The following is a 22772-nucleotide window of genomic DNA, read 5'->3' as shown; positions in this document are numbered from 1 at the left end:
CCTTGTGTCACGCGCTGACCTGAGAGATCCTTTTTATGACTCTATTTTGGTTTGGTCAGGGTGTGAGTTGGGGTGGGCATTCTATGTTTTTCTATTTCTATGTGTTTGGCCGGGTGTGGTTCTCAATCGGAGGCAGCTGTCTATCGTTGTCTCTGATTGAGAACCATACTTAGGTAGCTCTTGCCCACATGGGTTTTGTGGGTAGTTGTTTTCCGTATCAGTGTTTGCACCTGTTTCGGTTATTATCTTGTTATTTTTGTATTTAATGTTCAATAAATATGAACACTTACCATGCTGCACCTTGGTTCTCTCCTTCCAACAGCCGTTACACCTTGCTGATTTGAAACTTGTGCTTAATACAGGCAAAACCAAATTATGTACATGGTGTTTTCAAACTCTCTGAAGAATGTTTCAGATGAACTACATGTTCACTCATGAGATGGTTCTCCAATCAAACATTTTCCTGCATATACATATTTATTTTAACCTTTATTTAACTAGGCAAGTCAGTTAAGATCAAATTCTTATTTACAATAACGGCCTGCAAAAGGGCAACGGCGGGGAGGGGGCTCGGATAAAATACATATAGGACCTAACACGCATCACGACGAGACACCACAATACTACATAAAGAGAGATCTAAGACAACAACAGCATGGCAGCAACACATGACCATACAGCATGGTAGCAACACCACATGACAACAACATGGCAGCAACACATGAACATACAGCATGGTAGCAACACCACATGACAACAACATGGTAGCAACACCACATGACAACAACATGTCAGAAACACATGAACATACAGCATGGTAGCAACACCACATGACAACAACATGGTAGCAACACATGAACATACAGCATGGTAGCAACACTACATGACAACAACATGGCAGCAACACATGAACATACAGCATGGTAGCAACACCACATGACAACAGCATGGCAGCAACACCACATGACAACAACATGGTAGCAACACGAACATACAGCATGGTAGCAACACCACATGACAACAACATGGCAGCAACACATGAACATACAGCATGGTAGCAACACCACATGACAACATGGCAGCAACACATGAACATACAGCATGGTAGCAACACCACATGACAACAACATGGCAGCAACACATGGACATACAGCATGGTAGCAACACCACATGACAACAACATGGCAGCAACACATGAACATACAGCATGGTAGCAACACCACATGACAACAACATGGCAGCAACACATGAACATACAGCATGGTTGCAACACCACATGACAACAACATGGCAGCAACACATGAACATACAGCATGGTAGCAACACCACATGACAACAACATTTGGATTGATATGGATTTGATGTTTAATAAACATCTCGATGAGCTGGTTAAGAAGCTAAGATTTAAAGTTGGCTTTCTCTACAGAAACAGACTGTGCCTTTCTCTAAGCAAAATATTTTAGCTGGTAAGTAACTGATTCGAGTTTGTTTTTTTGTAGTTGGATTACATGTACTCAGTTACTCCCCAATCCTGGTTTAGGGTCCCATGGGAAACATGGACAGAAACTACAGATCCGACACGGTCATACTATTAGCTCTAAGAATATCACAATACCCCTCAGTTTACATTAGCACAGTGTCTTGTAGGTAGGCATATGCATGGTACATGCACACTGGTAGCCTACTTCAACATAACAAAATAGGAGATCGGTTATGTGATTGAGACAGTAGCCTATTGGCCATCTCGTCATAGTAGACAGTACATGGGCACTGACTACTCAATAAGATATTGTAGTTAAGTAGCAAGTGAATGCGAAGAATGCTATATTTTTAAATGTGCACATTTTTGTAATATTAAACCAATCAACGACACTTCCAATTTTGACTATTTGCTGAAATGCAATAGGATATGAATTTCATAGACTATATTTAAACATAAATTGTCAATACTAGTTAAATCTGCTATTTTACAGTGAGAACCTATTATAATGAAGCAAAAAGGGCCAAGGGGGTGTGGTGTTTGGCCAATACACCACGGATAAGGGCTGTTCTTATGTATGATGCAAGGCGGAGTGTCTGGACACGGCCCTTAGACGTGGTATATTGGCCAGAGGTGGAAAAGTACCTAATTGTCATACTTGAGTAAAAGTAAAGATACCTTAATAGAAAATTACTCAAGGAAAAGTGAAAGTCACCTAGTAAAATACTACTTGAGTAAAAGTCTAAAAGTGTTTGGTTTTAAATATGCTTAAGTATCAAAAGTAAATGTAATTGCTAAGATATACTCAAGTATCAAAAGTAAAAGTATAATAATTTCACATTCCTTATATTAAGCAAATCAGAAATAATTTATTTATTTCCTTCGCGCCCCCCCCCCCCCCCTTTTTTTTAACAGATGGCCAGGGGCACACTTCAACACTCAGACATCATTTACAAACAAAGCATTTGTGTTTATTGAATCTGCCAGATAAGAGGCAGAAGGGATGACCAGGGATGTTCTCTTGATGTGTGAGACTTGGATCATTTTCCTGTCCTGCTAAGCATTTGAAATGCAACGAGTACTTTTGGGTGCCAGGGAAAATGTTAAAAGTACATTATTTTCTTCAGGAAAGTAGTGGAGTAAAAGTAAAAGTTGTCAAAAATAAAAAAATAGTAAAGAACAGATACCCCAAAACATGTATTTTTACAACACTGATATTGGCCATATATCACAAACCCACGAGGTGTCTTATTGCTATTATAAAGTGCTTACCAACATAATTAGAGCAGTAAAAATACATGTTTTGTCATACCCATGGTATATGGTCTGATATACCATGTCTGTCAGCCAATCAGCATTCAGGGCTCAACCCACCCAGTTTATAATTGGACATAGTTCGAACTTGTTGAATGAGGAGGATGAACGTTCTGTATCTTTTTGTAACTTTATTTTTCGACAGTTAATCTCGCGTGATTTCGATGCGCCGTTAACACTGCGCAGTAGAAGATTGTTGTCCGCCATCACTGCAAGAGAAGCTAGGCAAAATTTGAGAGAAGTGTGACAACAACAGCGCAGAGAGACGGACCCAAACCCAAGGGGAAGGTCGAGGGAGATCTTTACCACTTTGCATTTGAAGGCCTCCCTGTTGCAGCCTAAAATAGTATTTCATGTTAACTTAGAGACGACGGACGTACTAACTAATCATGTCCAACCTCAAAGGCGGCGTCAAGAAAGACACCAAGATGAGGATAAGAGCCTTTCCTGTAAGTAAACGTTATTGGCCGGGTACGCTGAGACGCGACTACCGGGGTTGTCACTTGCTAGCTGTTTGATGCTATAGATAGGCCAGACTAACTGAGCAAATGCGTTTCACAGTCAGCTAACAACTAGCTAAACGTACTATTTCGTTGATTAATAATCGCCCGTTGGCTTGCTAGCTAGCCTGATAAGCATTGAGTCGATCGAGTTATGTTAGCTATTTGTGCAAACTGGAAAAAATCCACTAACTAGATACTAGTTTACGTTAACGTGCAGTGATGCTGACAAACCTGTCAGCCAGCTAGCTAACTTAGCTACGTTAATCGGAGAACTAGTTAACTGGCTACCTACATGGCTAGCTGGCTAACTAACCTACAGTATGTCAACTATCTAACGGTACCTAGCAAACAAGTTGCCAGGTTAACCATACATAACTTGGCTACATAGCTAGCTAGCCGACCAAGTTCGCCAGTCTTAGTAACTAGCTAACTCGAGAAATGTCACTTAAAATGTAGCTAGCGAAGGTTGTTTTGATTACCATTCAGCCTGAACTAACGTTAGTTGTTAAGCTAGTTAGCCAGTTTGCGATGATAGATATGGTGCATTCATGACAAGTTGGAAACTCGGAACTCCGAGTTAAAGTTAACGTACTATCCAAGAGTGAAACTCGGGCCTCATCTTTCTACAACGATTGTATAAATCGAACATTTCCGAGTTGCCTTGAACATAGCCAGATTATCTATTATATTGACAGTGGACCCACCAATATAAAGTAGCTTTTTCCAAATTTGCTGAAATCCCACGTGCGACCACATATCAGTGCATTCGTAGCAACCTAACCATTACAAGACATTTGACACTCGCATTGACCTCCATACAAATATTCCTCACTGTGGTCTTGTTTTGGGTGAAGTCTTCCTCACACAATAAGGAATTCCCTCGACCACGCCCACAAATTGGGGAAACCGCATTCTTTCCCATTGACCCCCAGTGTAAAAGAGCCAACTGAGTTGTACTTTAAAAAAAAATACAAAATAACAAAACATGCAGAAAAGCTGCTGTGTTGTTCAATGTACATATATCCAGGTCAAAAATCAAGACCTATGGTTCGCAATGCTCCCACATAGGGACATGGAGCCTGCGAGAAGAGTCCTTTGGCTTCAAGCTTTCGAAATGGGAAATGACGTAAATCGGTGTAGAAGTAGGCTACACGTAGCTGTGTGTGTGGGAAAGCATTTTAATCACAGGTAAGACATTTAACTCGTTTAGTATAGTCTGTTTGTAACTCCACTCACCAGTAGTAGTTGTATAGTATGCTTGTGTTGTGGTGCTTGGCTAGCTAGCACTCACTCGTGGCTGCTAGCAGCGTCATAAAAAGGGGCAGCGCCACAATGAGGTTTTTCTAAGTAGTGAGAACACTCCGGATCCGGCAATACTGAAAAGTAATCTTTAGACATGTACTTTGCTTTACAAAATGGTAGACTTCTAGGACACCCATGTGCAAATCTTGACTGTGCAGCTAGCTAACTACCCAGCTCAAAAAGACTAAAGGTAGCAGAAAATTCCACGATTTATGATGGAGTTGAGCGGTGACTTGTGTGGGCGGACTGGAGCTCCGACGTCACATAAAATCCAGTGTAAAACATGACGTTGCCGCTGCTGTCCGCGCACACTAATCACCACTCAACTCCATCGGAAATCGTTGAGTTTAGTCAGCAACAGAAATGTAAAGTATTTTACTTGACTTGTTAGCTAGCTGCCACTAATCTGTTGTCTGTCAGAACCAATTCTTTATCTTGGCCGACTTTGAAACGGTTTATTAACGTTAGCTAATCGAGGAGCACAGCTAACTACTAATGTTAGTTAACATTACTTAGTGTTTTGGTTATTTTTTGTCAACAGCTTTTGTTGATGAAGACACGCATTGCACAACGTTGCTTACGAGTGGAGTTTGGTTCTCTTACTGAGTACTTTTATTTGCTGATCAAATAGTATTTTCCCTTTGCCCATTTGTCAAAGTTTATTAGGTGTTTTTTTGGAGGTGACTATTTATAGATATTTAAAAATAGGCCTGCTATGTTGCAGAACTAGGTAAACATGGAGAGCTATATGCTGTAGTAGTCTTTATGTTGTTGAGAGGAGCCTCACATTGTTGGATGCCAGAATTTGGCAGCATATGTGAAGGAATGACATTGCAGTCAGGGCCCTGGGTTTAGCCAGAAGTGTACTCCATCTCAGTCCCTGGATTCTGCTCTCTGTCTTTTATCTCGCTCCTTCACACAGTGTTACACTCTGACAGCTTGAATGCTGCAGGAATAACTGCGGCATCTGTGACCACCAGGTTTGCAACATTCTGGGAACTTTCAATACATTCCTTGGTTTTCTGGAAATCCTGGTTGGAGGATTCCCGGAATAGGCAGGAAATCCGGAACAATGCAACCAGGATTTATAGAAAACCAGGGAATTTATTGAAAGTTCCTGGAATTTTGCAACCTTAGTGATCACACACTGTCTGTGTGTACCTGGACATGTAGCCAGGGTATGGGATATGCAGTTTTTGCCTGGCTGCATACCTGCAGCTAGCCTGGCTAATGCGAGCCACGTGACTTAAAGCGCGGGGAGAGCTGTGACCACAACATCAAAGAGCCATTACAGACTCTGAAGTTCAGAGGACTTGAAGAGTTAGGTTTTAGCCAGGCTAACCTGCCACAGCCCTACTGAGAATAATAACTGAGCATGAGGATTAGGCCTAGTTTAGAAGTAGGGAGAAGCTGCTGTGGAATACTGTTGTACTATTTAGGCCGTTTTTCCCCTTGGCACTTGTTGGATCATCCTGTTCAGTTGTTTGCCCCAAAATAATGGGATGGATTTTTTAGTTACTTTTTGAAGGGGAGGCACTCAGTGTGGAGGAGATGCTTGATGGAATGACTCTCTCTCTATTTTTAAACTCTGATCTCCCTTTTTTCACAACACAAAATGCCTAATACAAATGTTTTGACCACAATTAGCCTAGTCACTTGATGTTCTATTGCATAAACCTGTAATTTCTTTCACTTTCTCTACCAATGAGCAACACAGACATCCCTAATTGTAGGGGAATTGCATTGTTTGTTTTAAATGTGTTTAGACAAAGTTTGCTCCAACTGCCACAATTAAGTCACTGTGAAGTCAGAATGGGCTGGGTTTTTTCCCTGTTATTGTCACTCAGTCAAGTTTTAAGCACAGGTCCATCTTGTGGGTGATTTGTTATTCACATTCTTCAACACCTTTTTATGAAACAATTGACTAATATCTCGTCTGAGCAGATTTGCAGCACGAGGAAACAACACCTTTGTAAGAATGAAGGGACACAGGTGAAAAGGGTTGAACTTTTCTGTTATAATTTTCTCTTTGCCATTGTGTCCTACTGCCATCTTTCCCCTAGATGACAATGGATGAGAAGTATGTCAACAACATCTGGGACCTTCTGAAGAACGCCATCCAGGAGATCCAGAGGAAGAACAACAGCGGGCTGAGCTTTGAGGAGCTCTACAGGAACGCCTACACAATGGTGCTGCACAAACACGGCGAGAAGCTCTACACAGGCCTGCGTGAGGTCGTCACCGAGCACCTCGTCAACAAAGTAAAGGACTACACTTCCCACAATGCACTACTGTATTTATCTTATCAAAAATAATTTCCCATAATACGCTATGAAAGTGTATTATGAAAGTGACCTCAGCCTTGTCGCTTACCAAGTTTTCTCATTATTTTTGAATGGTTTTCAAGTACGAGAAAGAGAACACAATTGAAGATCTTCATGAAAGGCATCTGGTGGAAGTAAATTAAACAGACGTTAGATCCGTGTCTATGGGCAACTTCAACATAGTCTCAGAAAAGGTATAGCTTCTGTCGTTATCAATACTTATGTCTTTCCACAGGTACGAGAAGATGTCCTGAACTCATTAAACAATAACTTCCTGCAGACATTAAATCAAGCTTGGAATGATCACCAGACTGCAATGGTCATGATCCGAGACATCCTCATGTACATGGTACGTGGCCTGCTTTCTGTCTTATCGTATGGTTATTTCACCATGAAAGATCAACCATTTTGTTGGGAGACTGAATTGGAGTGCCCTAGCAACCCTGCCCAGAAGGAAAACCTCGGTCTGTATTTAGCGGGGACATGCTGGAAAATATGCATGATTTGAATGAATCTGCAGAATTCCTGAATTCTAGTCCTGAATGATTCAGAAGATGTTAAAAACCTCAGATAGGCCTAATCAGTACTATTGATTTTCCAGAAAGCTGTCTAGAGTATTTCCTTGAAGTGTAAATAATAGTTTCCTCTTGTGATGGCATGACCCTGGCAGACTCCCCTCATCTCTACATCTCATGGCGGGTCGGTGGCCAGGCACTGGGCAGGCTCAGCCTTCTAGTAGCTGTTTGCTCTGGGCAGAACAAAGAGCTACTATCGTTTTATCTATCCATTTTGAGAACCTGCTTGATTTTACTGTGGCAGTAAGGCCTTGTGAGTGGTTGTGCGTTTACTGTGAGAGCGCATGCTCCTTGGAGGTGGGGGGCATTTGAGAGAGTGCAGAGTTCTCTAAGGGGATTCTTTTGTTTCTCTTCCTCTCACTCAGAACTGAGGTTTCAGGCATATTTCTTCTATTTCTCTCGTATTACAGGCAGAGTATAGATTTGCATTGGCTAGTGTGACCAAACTGACCTGCCTATCCAGTATCATATATGGCTTTTCAAAGCAGAACACAAGAGATTCTTCTGATTCCTTCATCTCTTCCCCCTGCCTGAACTTTTAATTTGCGTAAAGTAAGCTCTGGCTAACTGCAAATAACTTTCTCCTTGGAGGACAATGAAATAGTCAAATGTGTTCCATTCTAACGTATCTCCGTGTTCTACTCCAGGACCGGGTGTACGTGCAGCAGAACAACGTGGAGAATGTGTACAACCTGGGTCTGATCATCTTCAGAGACCAGGTGGTGCGCTACGGCTGCATCCGAGACCACCTCCGCCAGACCCTGCTGGACATGATCGCACGCGAGAGGAAGGGAGAGGTGGTGGATAGGTACAGACGCTTCCAGGGTCTAACAAAAAGACCTGGCCCTCTATTCACAAATTGTCAGAGTATGAGTGCTGATCTAGGATCAGTTTTTCCTTACAGATCATGAGTATGTTGGGGGGGGCTGATCCTACTCAATGCTTTGTGAATAGAAGTCCTGCCACTGTTTATCTGGTAGAGGCTATTTGGTGAGGCTTGTGTATGAAGGTCATGTGCTGGGTGACAATGGCTGGCTGTGTGATGTAAGGTTTAAGCTCTAACACTGCTCCATATTTTTCTTTGACAGTTTTATATGTAAGCCTATCATAAGGGCAGTAGCATAACCTATTCATAGAGCACTGACCTTGTTTGTATACTTTCAACTTGGGAGATACGCAGCCGAACCTAATACATGAAAACCCACACCATGAACGGTCTGGCATATGGCTTTTAATCTGTAGTTGAGTCAATGTGATCTCTTTTGAAGAATCTATGTGGTTGTGTAAGAAATCATAAAACTCCATCCTTATCAAATTAAATGTATTTATGTCACAAAGTGCTATACAGATGGCTTTTGCTCATGTAGTTGAGTTAAGCGTTATTATTATTTAAAAATACATAAAAATGTGTGTGTGTGTGTACAGGGGAGCGATCAGGAACGCCTGTCAGATGCTGATGATTCTCGGCCTGGAGGGCAGGACTGTGTACGAGGAAGACTTTGAGGCCCCCTTCTTAGAAATGTCTGCAGAATTCTTCCAGGTAGGTTGGGCAACACTTAACTGAACATTTTTTTATGTGTTTTTTTGTGTTATTTTTGTCATTGTGATTGGACAAATCTGCTGAGATTGTTTGTTGTCATGGGTGCTAAACAAAACAAAAACTTATCCAAGCTATTACAAAACATTACGATTCATTAAGTCAGTGACACTTCACCCTATCCTAACCCAAAATAGTGATTTTCCAACATGTAGGTGTGACATATCTCTGTTTGTGGTCATGCAAATCTTGATGGCCTAATGATGCATCCTTTTCACACTGACTACATTCTTTGCGGGCTTAGTCATTTTGATAGCTGTGGATGTGATTTCCTGCATTTCTGACATTTTATATGGGAACTGCCCTATTCCCTAGTAAAAAACAGATTTTCCTGCCCTGATCACATTCCTTCTATCATCTTCCTTTCTGTCCTCCAAGAGTGTCTGAATAACCCCGACATCATGATCCTCAAACATGCTCTGCTAATCTATCCCCCCTTTAGATGGAGAGCCAGAAGTTCCTAGCGGAGAACAGTGCCAGTGTGTACATCAAGAAGGTGGAGGCCAGGATCAACGAGGAGATAGAGCGGGTGCTGCACTGCCTGGACAAGTCCACAGAGGAGCCCATCGTCAAGGTGGTGGAACGGGAGCTCATCTCCAAACACATGAAGACCATCGTGGAGATGGAGAACTCTGGCCTGGTCCACATGCTCAAGAATGGCAAGACCGAAGGTAAACAAGGAAGACATGCTTGTTTTACAGGCATCAGATGAAGACTGAATTGCGTTATAATCCTGACTAATGAGAACTATGTGTGTTGAATTATTTCTGGAGACCTGGGCCCATTTTCAAAAAGCGTCTCAATGGAGGACTTCCGATCTAGGATCAGTTTCTCCTGTCCATATCATCTTATTCATTATGATCTGAAAAGGAAAAGTTATCCTATATCAGCATTCCTACTCTGAGACTTTGTGAATATGGACCCTGGGCTGAGGGGTTTATCTTAATAAGATTGAGTCAGGAATGTTATCCAATGGTGTTTCACGGTACCAAAACATCATGATACCAACACTTCACTTTCATGCGCATCTCACTTGTAGCAGCTGTAATCCACCAGCTGCATCCCCTTCCAACCATCACTCACCTGCTTCTCTCAGTCCGCTCTTCCTGCGCATCTATTCCTCCATCAGTTTAAAAATATATATATAATTCAGCCGTAATGGCGAGCGGCGACCCTGATGTTATATTTGCAGAGCGTGCAAAGTCATCGCCTGGTATAAACAAGAGCACAGGCAGTCTGCGTAGGCTTTGTAATTGCACATTTTCTGTCACGCAGCCTCTGAGTGACTGAGAGGAACATGGAGCACAGCTTCGTGACTGGCATGTTTGCAGCTTCACAGCAAAGAAAACGTTTCAAACCGGAAGACAATATATCATATTATTCCTTTTATCTTCCTGCGTGATTTCTCTCTGAATTTATTTAATTTCACAAAACACGTCTCGGGCCGTTTTAAGCTAATCCCTGGTCGCTAATTATTGGTTCGATAACCAACAACAATGCTCAGTTATGTTATATAGCTATCTAAAAAACTGTTAGCTTGACTGTAGGTCTAGGCAAATTTGATTGGCACGGTAAGAAAGGAAACTGGTCTGCAACTCATTACATGTGCTTCAAAGTTAGGGTTCATATAGGCCTAATGTAAGCCTAAACTATATTTACAAATGATATCTTTCTGTTGTGCCTTAGGCACCAAATTCTGTTTGGAGCGTTTTTAAAGTTGAGTTTGTGTGTAAGAGCGACTGCGAGGCAGTGTTTCCACTGCATTAATTTAGCTACAAAATCGTTGCCACCTCGCCCACAAAAATATGGACCGTGAGAAAAGTCAACATTTACTTTCTCTGCAAACAAAACAAGTAATGAGTAGAATAGTTTATCTATTCACCTGGTCAGCTTGTTTGTTCTATGTGAGAAATATTCTTCAAGGCGCATTCAAGTTGTGAGCGCCATAGGGAGGGAAACATGCGTTCTGACGTTGTGGGAAAACGGCAGTTTTAATGGCATTTGGTAAAAAGAGGGGAATCTGCACTATTTTAAACCGGCATGATTTAAGCACGTTACGGCTTTGCAATTCTCTGAGTGCATAGGGGAGAATGGGGCTAAATGTAACACGGGTCTATGACCTTAACATTTTCACTGCCCTGGAAATCTAATGAACCTAATACTAGCAGAGCTCGAGCGGTGTTTGTCAGACCATGAGACATCCTGAACAATCTGTCTTCTCACAAGACTTGTCTGAAGATCCCCAGTAATTAATGGAAGTATATATGCAGATAGTTTAGTGCCTAAAATAAGGGTATGAATACATAAATCGTAGTTTCCTGATCTTTCTTGTCTCAGATATAGGACCGACACGTCAGTCTTTTGATGTTTTAATTTGATTGTTCCTTGTAGTGAATCTGTTATTCAATGCATATTTATGGGCACTAATGCCAAATTCATTGTTTCAGCAAATATTTTTTTAATATACAGTACCAGTTAAGTTTGGACACCTTCTCATTCGGTGTAGTGGGTTTGTTGCTGTTGCCAGTCTTAAAACACTCTATCAACCTGTCTGGTTTCCAGCATATTTAAAAAGATAGTGTTTAATGTTGAACATGATCTGGCATGCGTTGACTCTCTCAAACACTCTTAAATAATCAGTTGGAGATTAATAAATTCTCACTCGGGCATTTACAGGTTCAGTTTGTTTCTGTAACCGTGGCAAAGCCAGACACTGAGTTAGACAGACAGACGGTGCATATTTGACAGTGCTTAAACAGTGTATCATTGCAATTTTGAGTGTAGATCTGTATATTTATGAAGTTCCTTCATAACCCATCTATTCTTTCTTCCTTTCCCTCGCTCTTTCCTCTTCTCAAGACCTGGGCTGCATGTACAAGCTGTTTAGCCGTGTGCCTAACGGCCTGAAGACTATGTGTGAGTGTATGAGCTCCTACCTGAGGGAGCAGGGCAAGGCTCTGGTGTCGGAGGAGGGAGAGGGCAAGAACCCTGTCGACTACATCCAGGTACGCTGGGCCTAATCTCAAAAATAAAAGATTGTCAAATTCAAAACATACCCATAACAAATCAGGGTACTGAGTATTTCCTGACCAGGAAAAAGTCAGGAATAAAAGTCTAAAATCTAAAGCGTTTAAAATAAGGAGTAACTAACCCCATAAGCACTGAAGCTAATGTTCCAGACCACTCTTTTACAGCATCCCCAAGAGTTGACACATAAACCACTCTCTAATAGTATCTGTGTTTATGTTAAAGTGTGCTGTGATTTATCTTTTAAATAAAGTTGGATTTGATTCCCCCTCCTATAGGGCCTGTTGGACCTGAAGACGCGGTTCGACCGCTTCCTCCTGGAGTCGTTCAACAACGACCGGCTCTTCAAGCAGACCATTGCCGGAGACTTTGAGTACTTTCTCAACCTAAACTCCCGCTCCCCCGAATACCTCTCCCTCTTCATCGACGACAAGCTCAAGAAGGGAGTCAAAGGGGTACGTCACTGTAGTGTTCAATCTTCTAAATTTTACGTCACTACACTTCAATGGGATAATCTCATGTGGTACCCTATTCTCCACACAGTGCACTGGCTCTGGCCCGAACCACACAGTGCACTGGCTCTGGCCCGAACCACACAGTGCACTGGCTCTGGCCCAAACCACACAGTGCACTGGCTCTGGCCCGAACCACACAGTGCACTGGCTCTGGCCCGAACCACACAGTGCACTGGCTCTGGCCCGAACCACACAGTGCACTGGCTCTGGCCCGAACCACACAGTGCACTGGCTCTGGCCCGAACCACACAGTGCACTGGCTCTGGCCCGAACCACACAGTGCACCTGTTGCTGCCTTAAAACACATCCTTTTTGTATCAATAACATAAAAACATGCTTTAGTACTGTCTGTAAAAGAAATATGCCATTTTCAAACTATTCATATCCCAACCCTCTCTGTCTTTTGGTATGATCTCCAGCTGACAGAGCAGGAGGTGGAGTCCATCCTGGACAAGGCCATGGTGCTTTTCCGGTTCATGCAGGAGAAGGATGTGTTTGAGAGGTACTACAAACAGCACCTGGCCCGGAGGCTGCTCACCAACAAGAGTGTCTCCGACGACTCTGAGAAGAACATGATCTCTAAGCTGAAGGTGAGGAGAGGGCGAGTCAAGTCCGCTGTCAATTACATTGACATTTTTTATCCAGGGAATTTTGTATTCATGAATTAGCTTTTAAAGAGAAACTGAATGCAAAAACCTACTTCTCTGGTTGAAACTGGCATCAATATTAGTCAAACATTTATTCCATTGCCAAAATTGACTAAGAAGGGTAAGTAGGATCATTCTGGTCATAAAGTCAGCATATTCAAAAACTGAGTTTGTTAGATTTGTGTAACTAAGGGCCAGCCACTGTTCTGGGAATTTGAATTGAGATGCACATATTCCAGCATTCTAAACCCATTCTTGAGCATATTTTGTCCCGCAACATGATTCACTATGAACCACTGCCAGACAGACACTCTGGTAATAGATAGTGAGAAAGTTATGAAGAACGACACGTCGCCAGTGACTTGATGAGCTGATTGGTCTGTGGCCTGCCTGCTCAATGTGCCTGCTAGCTTCATTGACAAACCCAGAGATGGAACCTAGCTAGCTAGTGATTTTGGCCACTGACAAACAGCGTGAAGCTTGTGCTTTTATTTACGGTAATTTGGCAGCTTGCTGATGATGAAGTTGAGACTGATACTCAGTACACTGACTAGTTTTTTTTTACTTGAATTTCTGCACCAAACACCTTAGCTATATGTAAAATTGCCTGACTAAGACATCTGCAAAAACGTCAATTTATTACAGATTTCTTGATTTATCTTAGATCAATTCTATTTTGAGGAAGTGATCGTGGCTATGTTGTTGCTACGGTGTCTCAAGAGGGACAAACACCAGTAACTGCCAGGGTACGCTATGCAAACCTAACACACCCACATCGAACCACACCCCCAAGACCCTAGTCCAATTTTTCTTAATGAGCAGCAGAAAAACGTTGAATCGGTGTTCAGCCCCCCCTTAATTAATAATAAGAAGTTACATTGTTACTTTTTATTATTAATCATGAATTTAGGATGTTCTTAAATGTTCTATCTTAGCGTTAAAATGGACTTGTAGCTGTTTGACCTGTTTGTCTGTATTGTGCTGATCCCATCCCTGAACCAGTATGTTGTCTCTTCTCTGTGTAGACTGAGTGTGGCTGTCAGTTCACCTCTAAACTGGAAGGGATGTTCAGAGACATGAGCATCTCCAACACCACCATGGACGAGTTCAGACAACACCTACAGTCCACGGGGGTAAGACGGTGTTGCACCACTATACCTCTCTCACCTGATCTAAACACTCACACCTGGTAGTAGTACACAGGCATCACTCAAAAACACACCTCACAGGTCACAGGTTTTAAGATATGATGCATCCAATTCCTCTTTACATCATCAGCGAGACTGACATTGATATGAAAGGCGTCTGATCTTCTCCTGTTTATGTTTAATAAATGCAACCCTGGGCTTCTTTTGTGGCTTGGTTTTCATTTTGTGACCGTGTCTGTTGTTTCCTACAGGTGTCTCTAGGGGGCGTCGACCTCACAGTAAGAGTACTCACTACTGGCTATTGGCCCACGCAGTCGGCCACGCCCAAGTGCACCATCCCCCCCTCCCCCAGACATGCCTTTGAGGTCTTTAGAAGGTAGGATTCATTCTCTTTTTGCTGTTTTTCACCTTCAATTACAACAATACAATGAATTGCATTACAGGCATCTGTTTAATGCAACTACTAGATAAACCAATTCCTTGGTTGATGAGAAGTATAGTTTGTAACCAGTTATTTACCTCCCCCTTCAGGTTCTACTTGGCCAAACACAGCGGCAGACAGTTGACACTCCAGCACCACATGGGCTCAGCAGACCTCAATGCCACCTTTCACGGTCTCATCAAGAAGGTGAAGGGCCCTGCCTGCCACACATGGATGGAGGGGCGAGCTTTCCTAAACTGTACAATGGCAATTCTCAACTTTTATTACCCCGTCTCACTTTCTCTTCGTCTCTCCCTTTCTACCTGCCTACCGCTTCAGGAGGACGGTTCGGAGGTAGGAGTGGGAGGAGCACAGGTGACGGGCTCGAACACCAGGAAACACATACTGCAGGTCTCAACCTTCCAGATGACCATCCTCATGCTCTTCAACAACAGAGAAAAGTCCACCTTCGAGGTAAGAGCCAGACACTTGTATAGGCTTGTCAGTCTCAATCACAGAAATCCGATAAATGCAATCTTCTATTTCTTCTCCCATTCATCCTCCTCTCCCATGCATTGTTTTACTCCACTCTGCTTCCCTTTTATTTCTCATCCCTCCCCTCTCTGTTTTCTACTCCCTCCCGTCCCCACTGTAGGAGATCCAGCAGGAGACAGACATCCCGGAGAGGGAGCTGGTGCGAGCGCTGCAGTCGCTGGCCTGCGGGAAGCCCACCCAGCGCGTCCTCACCAAGGAGCCCAAGTCCAAGGAGATTGAGAATGGCCACGTGTTTACAGTCAACGATCAGTTTACCTCCAAGCTGCACAGAGTCAAAATACAGACGGGTGTGTAGTATGGGCCTTAGATGTTCATCTATATTCTAATGAGTTTTAATTGATGAAGGTGAGAACTACCCGGCCGTATCACATTGGTCTCCCACTCTGGTTTGGGGAGCTAAAGGCTTTTGTGGACACAGTTAGGGTCAACTGCTTAGCTACTCCTCATTTAACCTCTGGGCATGTTGACCTTTGACTTTGCCCTGATGACCTGTACTGAACATTTCTTTCCCTCCCTCCCTCCAGTCGCTGCTAAGCAGGGGGAGTCTGACCCTGAGAGGAAAGAGACGCGGCAGAAGGTAGATGACGACAGGAAGCACGAAATTGAAGCAGCCATCGTCCGCATCATGAAGTCCAGGAAGAAGATGCAGCATAACGTCCTGGTAGCAGAGGTGGGTGTGGCCTTGATGTCTTTGTAGCGGTGGTGGGCGTGGCCTTGACGTCTTTGTAGCGGTGGTGGGTGTGGCCTTTAGGTCCTGGTATCGGAGGTGGGCGTGGTGATTTTTATTTTGATCCACATTAGCTGAAAAGGGCAGCAGCTATTCTTCCTGGGGTCCTCACAAAACATAGAACATGACAAAATACAGAACACTAATAGACATGATCAGCAACACATGTTAAACTAAGAACAAAGGTCTTAACATTTTGGTAGCAAAGGTGGGTGTGGTCTTAACTTCCTGGGCTAAAAAAACTAGCTCAATGGAAAATATACATAAAAAATGTTTAGTCCCGGATTAAGCCTAATCTGTTTTGGGGAAACCGCCTGCAGAGAACTGCCTTTAGCTTTACTTCTCTTGACTCTGAGCCAGGTGTGGAAGAGCCACGTTTTTTATTCAAATCTGGAGTTGAGGCAATTTGGTTGATTATTAGACTTAATTTCTCAGCTCATTTTTATGAATGTGGAATTTGCATCCTGGAGTATTTCAGTAAGTACTTTGAGGTGATTCTTTAATGTTGAACACGAGTACCAACTAATCATGTTATGATTCCTCAGTTGTGCTGAAATGTCCTAGCTTTTGAACCAGAGAAATGATAGTGAAGTGTCTAATAGTGCTGTTGTACTTCCTCTCTCCCCAGGTAACCCAGCAGCTGCGGGCCCGGTTCCTCCCCAGCCCTGTGGTCATTAAGAAGCGCATTGAAGGACTTATAGAGAGAGAATACTTGGCACGGACGCCCGAGGACCGCAAAGTCTACACCTACGTTGCATAAGTGGAGGAGAGGAGCATTGTGGATGAGGAGATGTGTGTTTTTGGACTGTTGTTCGCATGGACTGGGAAGTTCCTTTTAAAAGAAATGCTGGGAAGCTGACTCCTCCCTTTACTAAAAATTTAAAAAAGTAAATGGCAAAAAAAGTACAAACAAAATCCATGAAGCCTTGTAGATTTTAAAAATCAGGCCCACTACTCTTCTTACTCCCTGTGAGAACTTCAACATGTATGGATTCCAGCTTCAGGCTTTTCACTGTTTTACCCTTGTAGAGATCAACCTTAAAGAATCCCTTGGGAAAGATGTGAATGCACCACATTATTTTTGTTTTCAATACTGTATAAAAATGAAATATTAAAAACAAAACGGCAAATGTGGATTGCTACAAAAATAAAATAAAAAATATTCAATATTGAGGCTTTATTACCCACTCTGAAACATGGTAATTTTATCCTGATCCTTCAGGCTAGCTACAAAATCGTTCGAATTCTTAAGCGTGTGTCCTGAAAGATTCAGACAGATACATAATCTGGGTTCAAGTCCTTTAATACCAACGAAAAACATTGAGGACAGGTTAGAGATACTTAAGAGTCAAATGAAAAACTATGAATACTATAATTTCGAACTGTAGCATCAGAATGAGCCACCTACCTCTAGGTCTGTGGTCACATACTGAACCTTAACTATAGTACTTTTCACTAAGGGTCCATTGATATCAATGCACGACAAGTGGAAGTTAAGATTCCTAAGAGCTGAATCAATTATAATTGGTTAGGTAAGAAATTTTATCAAAGTGGTTGTTTGGTTACATTGGGTTTGCAGCTTGAGACTGGATATGTACTCTTTTGGTGCTGGTGGGTCACAAGACCTTTCAATAAGTTGGGTCAAAACTGGGTTGTGCGTCAGTGCGAGGCTGCTTCGCAGCCTGGGCCAAGATCTCCAGCTGGGTCATGAAGGACCGGACCTCCTCGGGGGAACTGTGGGTCCAGGCCAGGGGCAGGTGGGCTGGGACCGCCCGCCGATCTGAGAAATCACACCCAGCCCATTAGTGTTAGCAGTAAATGTTAGTGTGCATTGGCATTTTCTGCTCAGCCCTAGTTGATTAAATGAAGTAAACGCAAGTCAATTTAATGAAACATTTTAGGGGATCCCCGCCCCACTGGTACTAAAACACACCGCCCCACTAGTAATAAAACACTATGGTGCCCACCTTGGAAGAACTTTCCGCTGCGTGTTCTGCCAGCAGCACGGGTCAGTGCCAGCCACACCACAGTGTCCGCTCCCTGCTCCGCACTACGCAGCCTTTCCCCCATCATCTGGTGGAACTGAGGCATAGATGTGGAAACCGCTGGGGGGAGGAGGGATGTCATCTGACTGCACCAAATAACTAACAATCTTATGTTGACAATCAATATTTGCAATTTACAGCACATTACTCAATCTTCAATCAGTGTCTACCCTAATATACGGTACATGATTCGATGTGTCTACACACTGTCCTTCCCCCGTCTCCCCGTGGTACCTGGTCTGTCCTTCCCCCCGTCTCCCCGTGGTACCTGGTCTGTCCTTCCCCCCGTGGTACCTGGTCTGTCCTTCCCCCCGTGGCACTTGGTCTGTATCTGTATCTATCCTATGCCTCCCCATGGTACCTGGTGTGTCGGCCCATCCAGGGTGCATGACGGAGAAGTGGATGGCTGGGTGGTGTTTGGCCCATTGTTCTGTCAGCACCACCTGCTGTCTCTACAGGGGACAACAATATAATGTGCTATTGAGCAGACACTTTCATCCAAAGCGATTTACAGTCATGCATGCGTACATGTTTCATATGGGTGGCCCCGGGAATCGAACCCACAATCCTGGCGTTGCAAGAGCCATTCTTTACTTACTGAGCCAAACAGTTGGTAGAGCAGCGCACTGGCACTCACTAAAGAGATACACAGGTCTAACATATACAGTGGGGCAAAAAGTATTTAGTCAGCCACCAATTGTGCAAGTTCTCCCACTTAAAAAGATGAAAGGCCTGTAATTTTCATCATAGGAACACTTCAACTATGACAGACAAAATGAGGGAAAAAAATCCAGAAAATGACATTGTAGGATTGTTAATGAATTTATTTGCAAATTATGGTGGAAAATAAGTATTTGGTCAATAACAAAAGTTTCTCAATACTTTTATATACCCTTTGTTGGCAATGACAGAGGTCAAACATTTTCTGTAAGTCTTCACAAGGTTTTCACACACTGTTGCTGATATTTTGGCCCATTCCTCCATGCAGATCTCGAGCAATGCTCTCTAGCAAACTTCAGACTAGGTCCCCCCGTGTGGTTCTGGGATTTTTACTCACCGTCCTTGTGATTATTTTGACCCCACGGGGTGAGATCTTGCGTGGAGCTCCAGATCGAGGGAGATTATCAGTGGTCTTGTATTCTTCCATTTCCTAATAATTGCTCCCACAGATGATTTTTTCAAACCAAGCTGCTTACCTATTGCAGATTCAGTCTTCCCAGCCTGGTGCAGGTCTACAATTTTGTTTCTAGTGTCCATTGACAGCTCTTTGGTCTTGGCCATAGTGGAGTTTGGAGTGTGACTGTTTACAGAGGAGCCTCTTGAAGAAGTTACAGGTCTGTGAGAGCCAGAAATCTTGCTTGTTTGTAGGTGAACAAATACTTATTTTCCACCATAATTTGCAAATAAATTCATTAACAATCCTACAATGTGATTATCTGGATTTTTTTTCTCTCATTTTGTCGGTCATAGTTGAAGTGTACCTATGATGAAAATTACAGGCCTCACTGTACATGCCATACAATCTTAATGCGTGCTGTACAACATTACACAGCCATGCAACCCCAGGCAAGGTATCCTACCACAGTGGAGGCAGCTGAGCGGAGGACGGCTCACCATAATGGCTGCAACGGAGAAAATGGAATGGCAACAAACACATAGAAACCATATGTTTAATACCATTCCACTAATTCCGCTCCAGCCATTACCACGAGTCCGTCCTCCCCAATTCAGGTCGCACCAACCTCCTGTGCCCTACCATCATTGGAACCCTGTTCTCCTCTCCTACCTTATTCTGTGCGTAGACCATGGTGCCGTCAAAGGAACCTTTTGCAGACTGGAGGTCATCAGGTTGGAGTTTCTGGACCAGCATGCCCCCTGATGTTACTGTTATCTGGGAGGACAGGGGGTGGGAACGGGCTCATCACTAGATGGCTATGCCAGAATGGGCAAAAGACACAATGTTGCAGGATATTGGCCAATATTAACGGATATTTATTTTTATTATAGAAACTCCCACGGCGTATCCCCACGCAATATCCAGACCATTGGTTTGGTTGTAAATTAAGAGTATCTATCTCTCCTAGTGTACCCACCACCCTCGGATCCCTGCTCTTCTGAAGTAGTGGAATGAGGCTCTGGGTGAGAAGATACACTCCTAAATGGAAGGGAGGAGGAAAAAGATCATTATAACTATACAACTCATTGCTCACTCTGTATAGACAGTAAGTCTTACCCAGTGTGTTGGTGGCAAAGCTCTTCTCCAGACCATCATCGTTCACCTCTCTCTTGTTCACCATACACCCAGCATTATTAATCTGAACCAACACAGAGAAACAGCGTGACCCACTCAATAATAACTCCTTAGTCAATATTCACTCTATTCTCAACACACTCAATGCTCCATAATGGAGTTTAGCAAAAAGCTATTAAAAAGTGGAAGAGGGAGAGGAAAATGTCTGTGGTGCCTACCAACACATTGAGGGAGGGGTATTGCATCTTAAAGGATTCAGCAAACTCCCACACCTTGTGTGTCTCGGACATATCCAGATGGTGAACGTATACTTCCTGGAGTGAAAAGTAATACAATAAACCAATGCGGTATGGCCAGATGTTGTTCATTATAGTGTATATAGTTTGACACAAACACATGCACACCAGTGGCGTATCCAGAAATTCTGCGATCTGATAGGTCGTCTCTGAATATATTCATAATTTGGACCAAGACGTGCACCGACAGCAAAACCGCTGTCTTAGAGGACAAATTATTATTTACAATGACGGCCTACACCTGACGACGCTGGGCCAGTTGTGCGCTGCCTTATGGGACTCCCAATCACGGCCGGTTGTGATACAGTCTGGATTCGAACCAGGCTGTCTGGTGATGCCTCTAACACTGAGATGCAGTGCCTTAGACCACTGCGCCACCCAGGACCCCTAATTTAATGTGTTGAACAATCATAATTGTATTTATTCAATTCCACCTTGCATCAATTAAGGTTCATAATGTTATCGCCCCCCCCCGAAACTGGGTCTGTGCCCCACCTTGGCCACCCCATTTAAAATGTTTTGGACATGCCAATGATGCGCACTAACACGTCAAGCTTACCGTGTTTCCTGTCTCCCTGACAATATCTTCTTTGGCCTTCTCAGCTCTCTCCTTGTTCCTGCATACCATGTGGACTGTACCACCTGGCAAACCAAAGAGGGAATGTTGGTAAAACAGAATCATGATTCTTCTGTAGGACACCATTACACAGTGCAAGCGTGGTGGAGTTGCCTTCGTGACCGATCTCTGGTTTCGTACCTTTCTTAGCTATAGCCGTGGCAGTGGCTTTCCCTATGCCACTGTTAGCTCCTGTTATTATGAAGGACCTTCCTACCACAGCCACATCCAGCTCCTTGGCCACAAAGTGTTTAGCTGCTTGCTCATAGCCACTCCTGTTGGGAAACACAACACACCAATCAATCAACTAATGAACCAATCCCATCACATTGTATGTTGAAGGAGACATACCTTTTCTTTGCAATGACATAAAAACCCAAAGAGCAAGTTTGAAGTCAGGGTTCTTCCGTCAGCTCTTATAGAAACTAATCAGCTGTTGGGGTGACTGAAGGAGAAGGCCACCTCAAATGACAAGACACTTCATCTGTCAAAGGGACTATTGTAATGCGAGTGAAAAGAGGGATTGTGTGTGTGGCTGGTAGTGCCATACAGTGATCTACATTTGCATATAGCCTACTGTAACAGTAAGAGTAATATCCTTGCAGATGATGATCAAATAGACAAATATTTGATTGTTATTATAAACCAGGAGCAGCATAGAATACTCTGAGACATGGGTACTTGCAAACAGTGTCTCTAACAACTACCTTCTCATACACCCACAAAAAAAGTCCACCTTCAAAAAACACCAACTTTCTCATATCCCTAAAAAAGCCAAATGCAACAGATTTATGTCGTTTTGCAATTCACTGACCTTGTGTATTCGTTAATTCCTTTGAGAAACCAGACGATATTGCGATAGAAAGACATTGCTTTTCATGATCAAGTGCTCTCTCCTCCGAAGCCCGTTGAGTTGTGGCCGGTTTACCAAGCCCACTGTAGCATGGACTGTGACAAACAAGCGTCACGTGTGCCTACAAGTTCATTTTAGAGTTTAGTGTTGCCCTCTCTAGTCTTTTCTGAGAACAACAACTGCACCAGCCTATAAAACACTTTGTCAGATGACACAATCGTTGGTTGATTATTTTGTCTACTTTTGTAAAAGGGATAGGCCTACGTCTGCTCTGCACATGATCAGTACTAACACAAAACAAAAAGCTAAACTGCATAGTAACCTCAGTAGCCATGACAATGTCAATTTACCACTTTTAATTGAGCACATTTTTGCATCCGTAGGCTACAAGCCTAATACCGTAGTCACCTCAGATATGATCAAAGGCGCGGTAGGACTTCCGAACAGGTGTAACGCTGTCAACCAATCCAGAGGCAGATAATTGGTGAGGTGGCCTCCACCGGTCGAGTCCTACATTCAGGACAGAGCAGTTTTCCTGGTTTTCTTTTCTCTGCTCGACGACAGCGTCCAGGGTGA

General features: G+C 43.2%; 2 protein-coding genes across 2 annotated transcripts; one reads left to right on the top strand and one right to left on the bottom strand.

The window, feature by feature from the left end:
- The first annotated feature begins 2961 nt into the window (after positions 1-2961).
- Positions 2962-17315, top strand: LOC135559040 (cullin-3-like). Its single transcript, XM_064993360.1, has 16 exons — positions 2962-3243; positions 6663-6860; positions 7159-7272; positions 8146-8306; positions 8924-9038; positions 9538-9766; positions 11955-12100; positions 12401-12577; positions 13057-13227; positions 14310-14417; positions 14684-14808; positions 14964-15060; positions 15193-15327; positions 15509-15695; positions 15933-16078; positions 16764-17315. The coding sequence occupies exons 1-16, from the start codon at positions 3184-3186 to the stop codon at positions 16893-16895; spliced, it is 2301 nt and encodes a 766-aa protein (XP_064849432.1). The 5' UTR covers positions 2962-3183; the 3' UTR covers positions 16896-17315.
- A 105-nt stretch (positions 17316-17420) lies between these two features.
- On the bottom strand, positions 17421-22742 carry LOC135559042 (dehydrogenase/reductase SDR family member 12-like). Its single transcript, XM_064993361.1, has 11 exons — positions 22605-22742; positions 22158-22317; positions 21485-21618; positions 21287-21369; positions 20650-20745; positions 20414-20495; positions 20274-20335; positions 19967-20071; positions 18542-18632; positions 18103-18240; positions 17421-17915 (listed from the first exon to the last, which is right to left on the bottom strand). The coding sequence occupies exons 2-11, from the start codon at positions 22211-22213 to the stop codon at positions 17764-17766; spliced, it is 999 nt and encodes a 332-aa protein (XP_064849433.1). The 5' UTR covers positions 22214-22317; positions 22605-22742; the 3' UTR covers positions 17421-17763.
- Between the last annotated feature and the right edge of the window lie 30 nt (positions 22743-22772).

This window comes from Oncorhynchus masou, chromosome 17 (assembly GCF_036934945.1).
Source record: "Oncorhynchus masou masou isolate Uvic2021 chromosome 17, UVic_Omas_1.1, whole genome shotgun sequence".
NCBI lineage: Eukaryota > Metazoa > Chordata > Actinopteri > Salmoniformes > Salmonidae > Oncorhynchus > Oncorhynchus masou.
The sequence above is the reverse complement of the archived record's forward strand: the minus strand, read 5'-3'. Positions and strand labels throughout refer to the sequence as shown.

Coding starts and splice junctions, on each gene's coding strand:
- LOC135559040 (XM_064993360.1), top strand. CDS start 3,184: ATGTCCAACCTCAAAGGCGGCGTCAAGAAAGACACCAAGATGAGGATA. Junction 3,244..6,662: donor TGAGGATAAGAGCCTTTCCT/GTAAGTAAACGT, acceptor TCTTTCCCCTAG/ATGACAATGGATGAGAAGTA. Junction 16,079..16,763: donor ATAACGTCCTGGTAGCAGAG/GTGGGTGTGGCC, acceptor CTCTCTCCCCAG/GTAACCCAGCAGCTGCGGGC.
- LOC135559042 (XM_064993361.1), bottom strand. CDS start 22,213: ATGTCTTTCTATCGCAATATCGTCTGGTTTCTCAAAGGAATTAACGAA. Junction 21,370..21,484: donor CACGGCTATAGCTAAGAAAG/GTACGAAACCAG, acceptor TTGGTTTGCCAG/GTGGTACAGTCCACATGGTA. Junction 17,916..18,102: donor CAGCGGAAAGTTCTTCCAAG/GTGGGCACCATA, acceptor GTGATTTCTCAG/ATCGGCGGGCGGTCCCAGCC.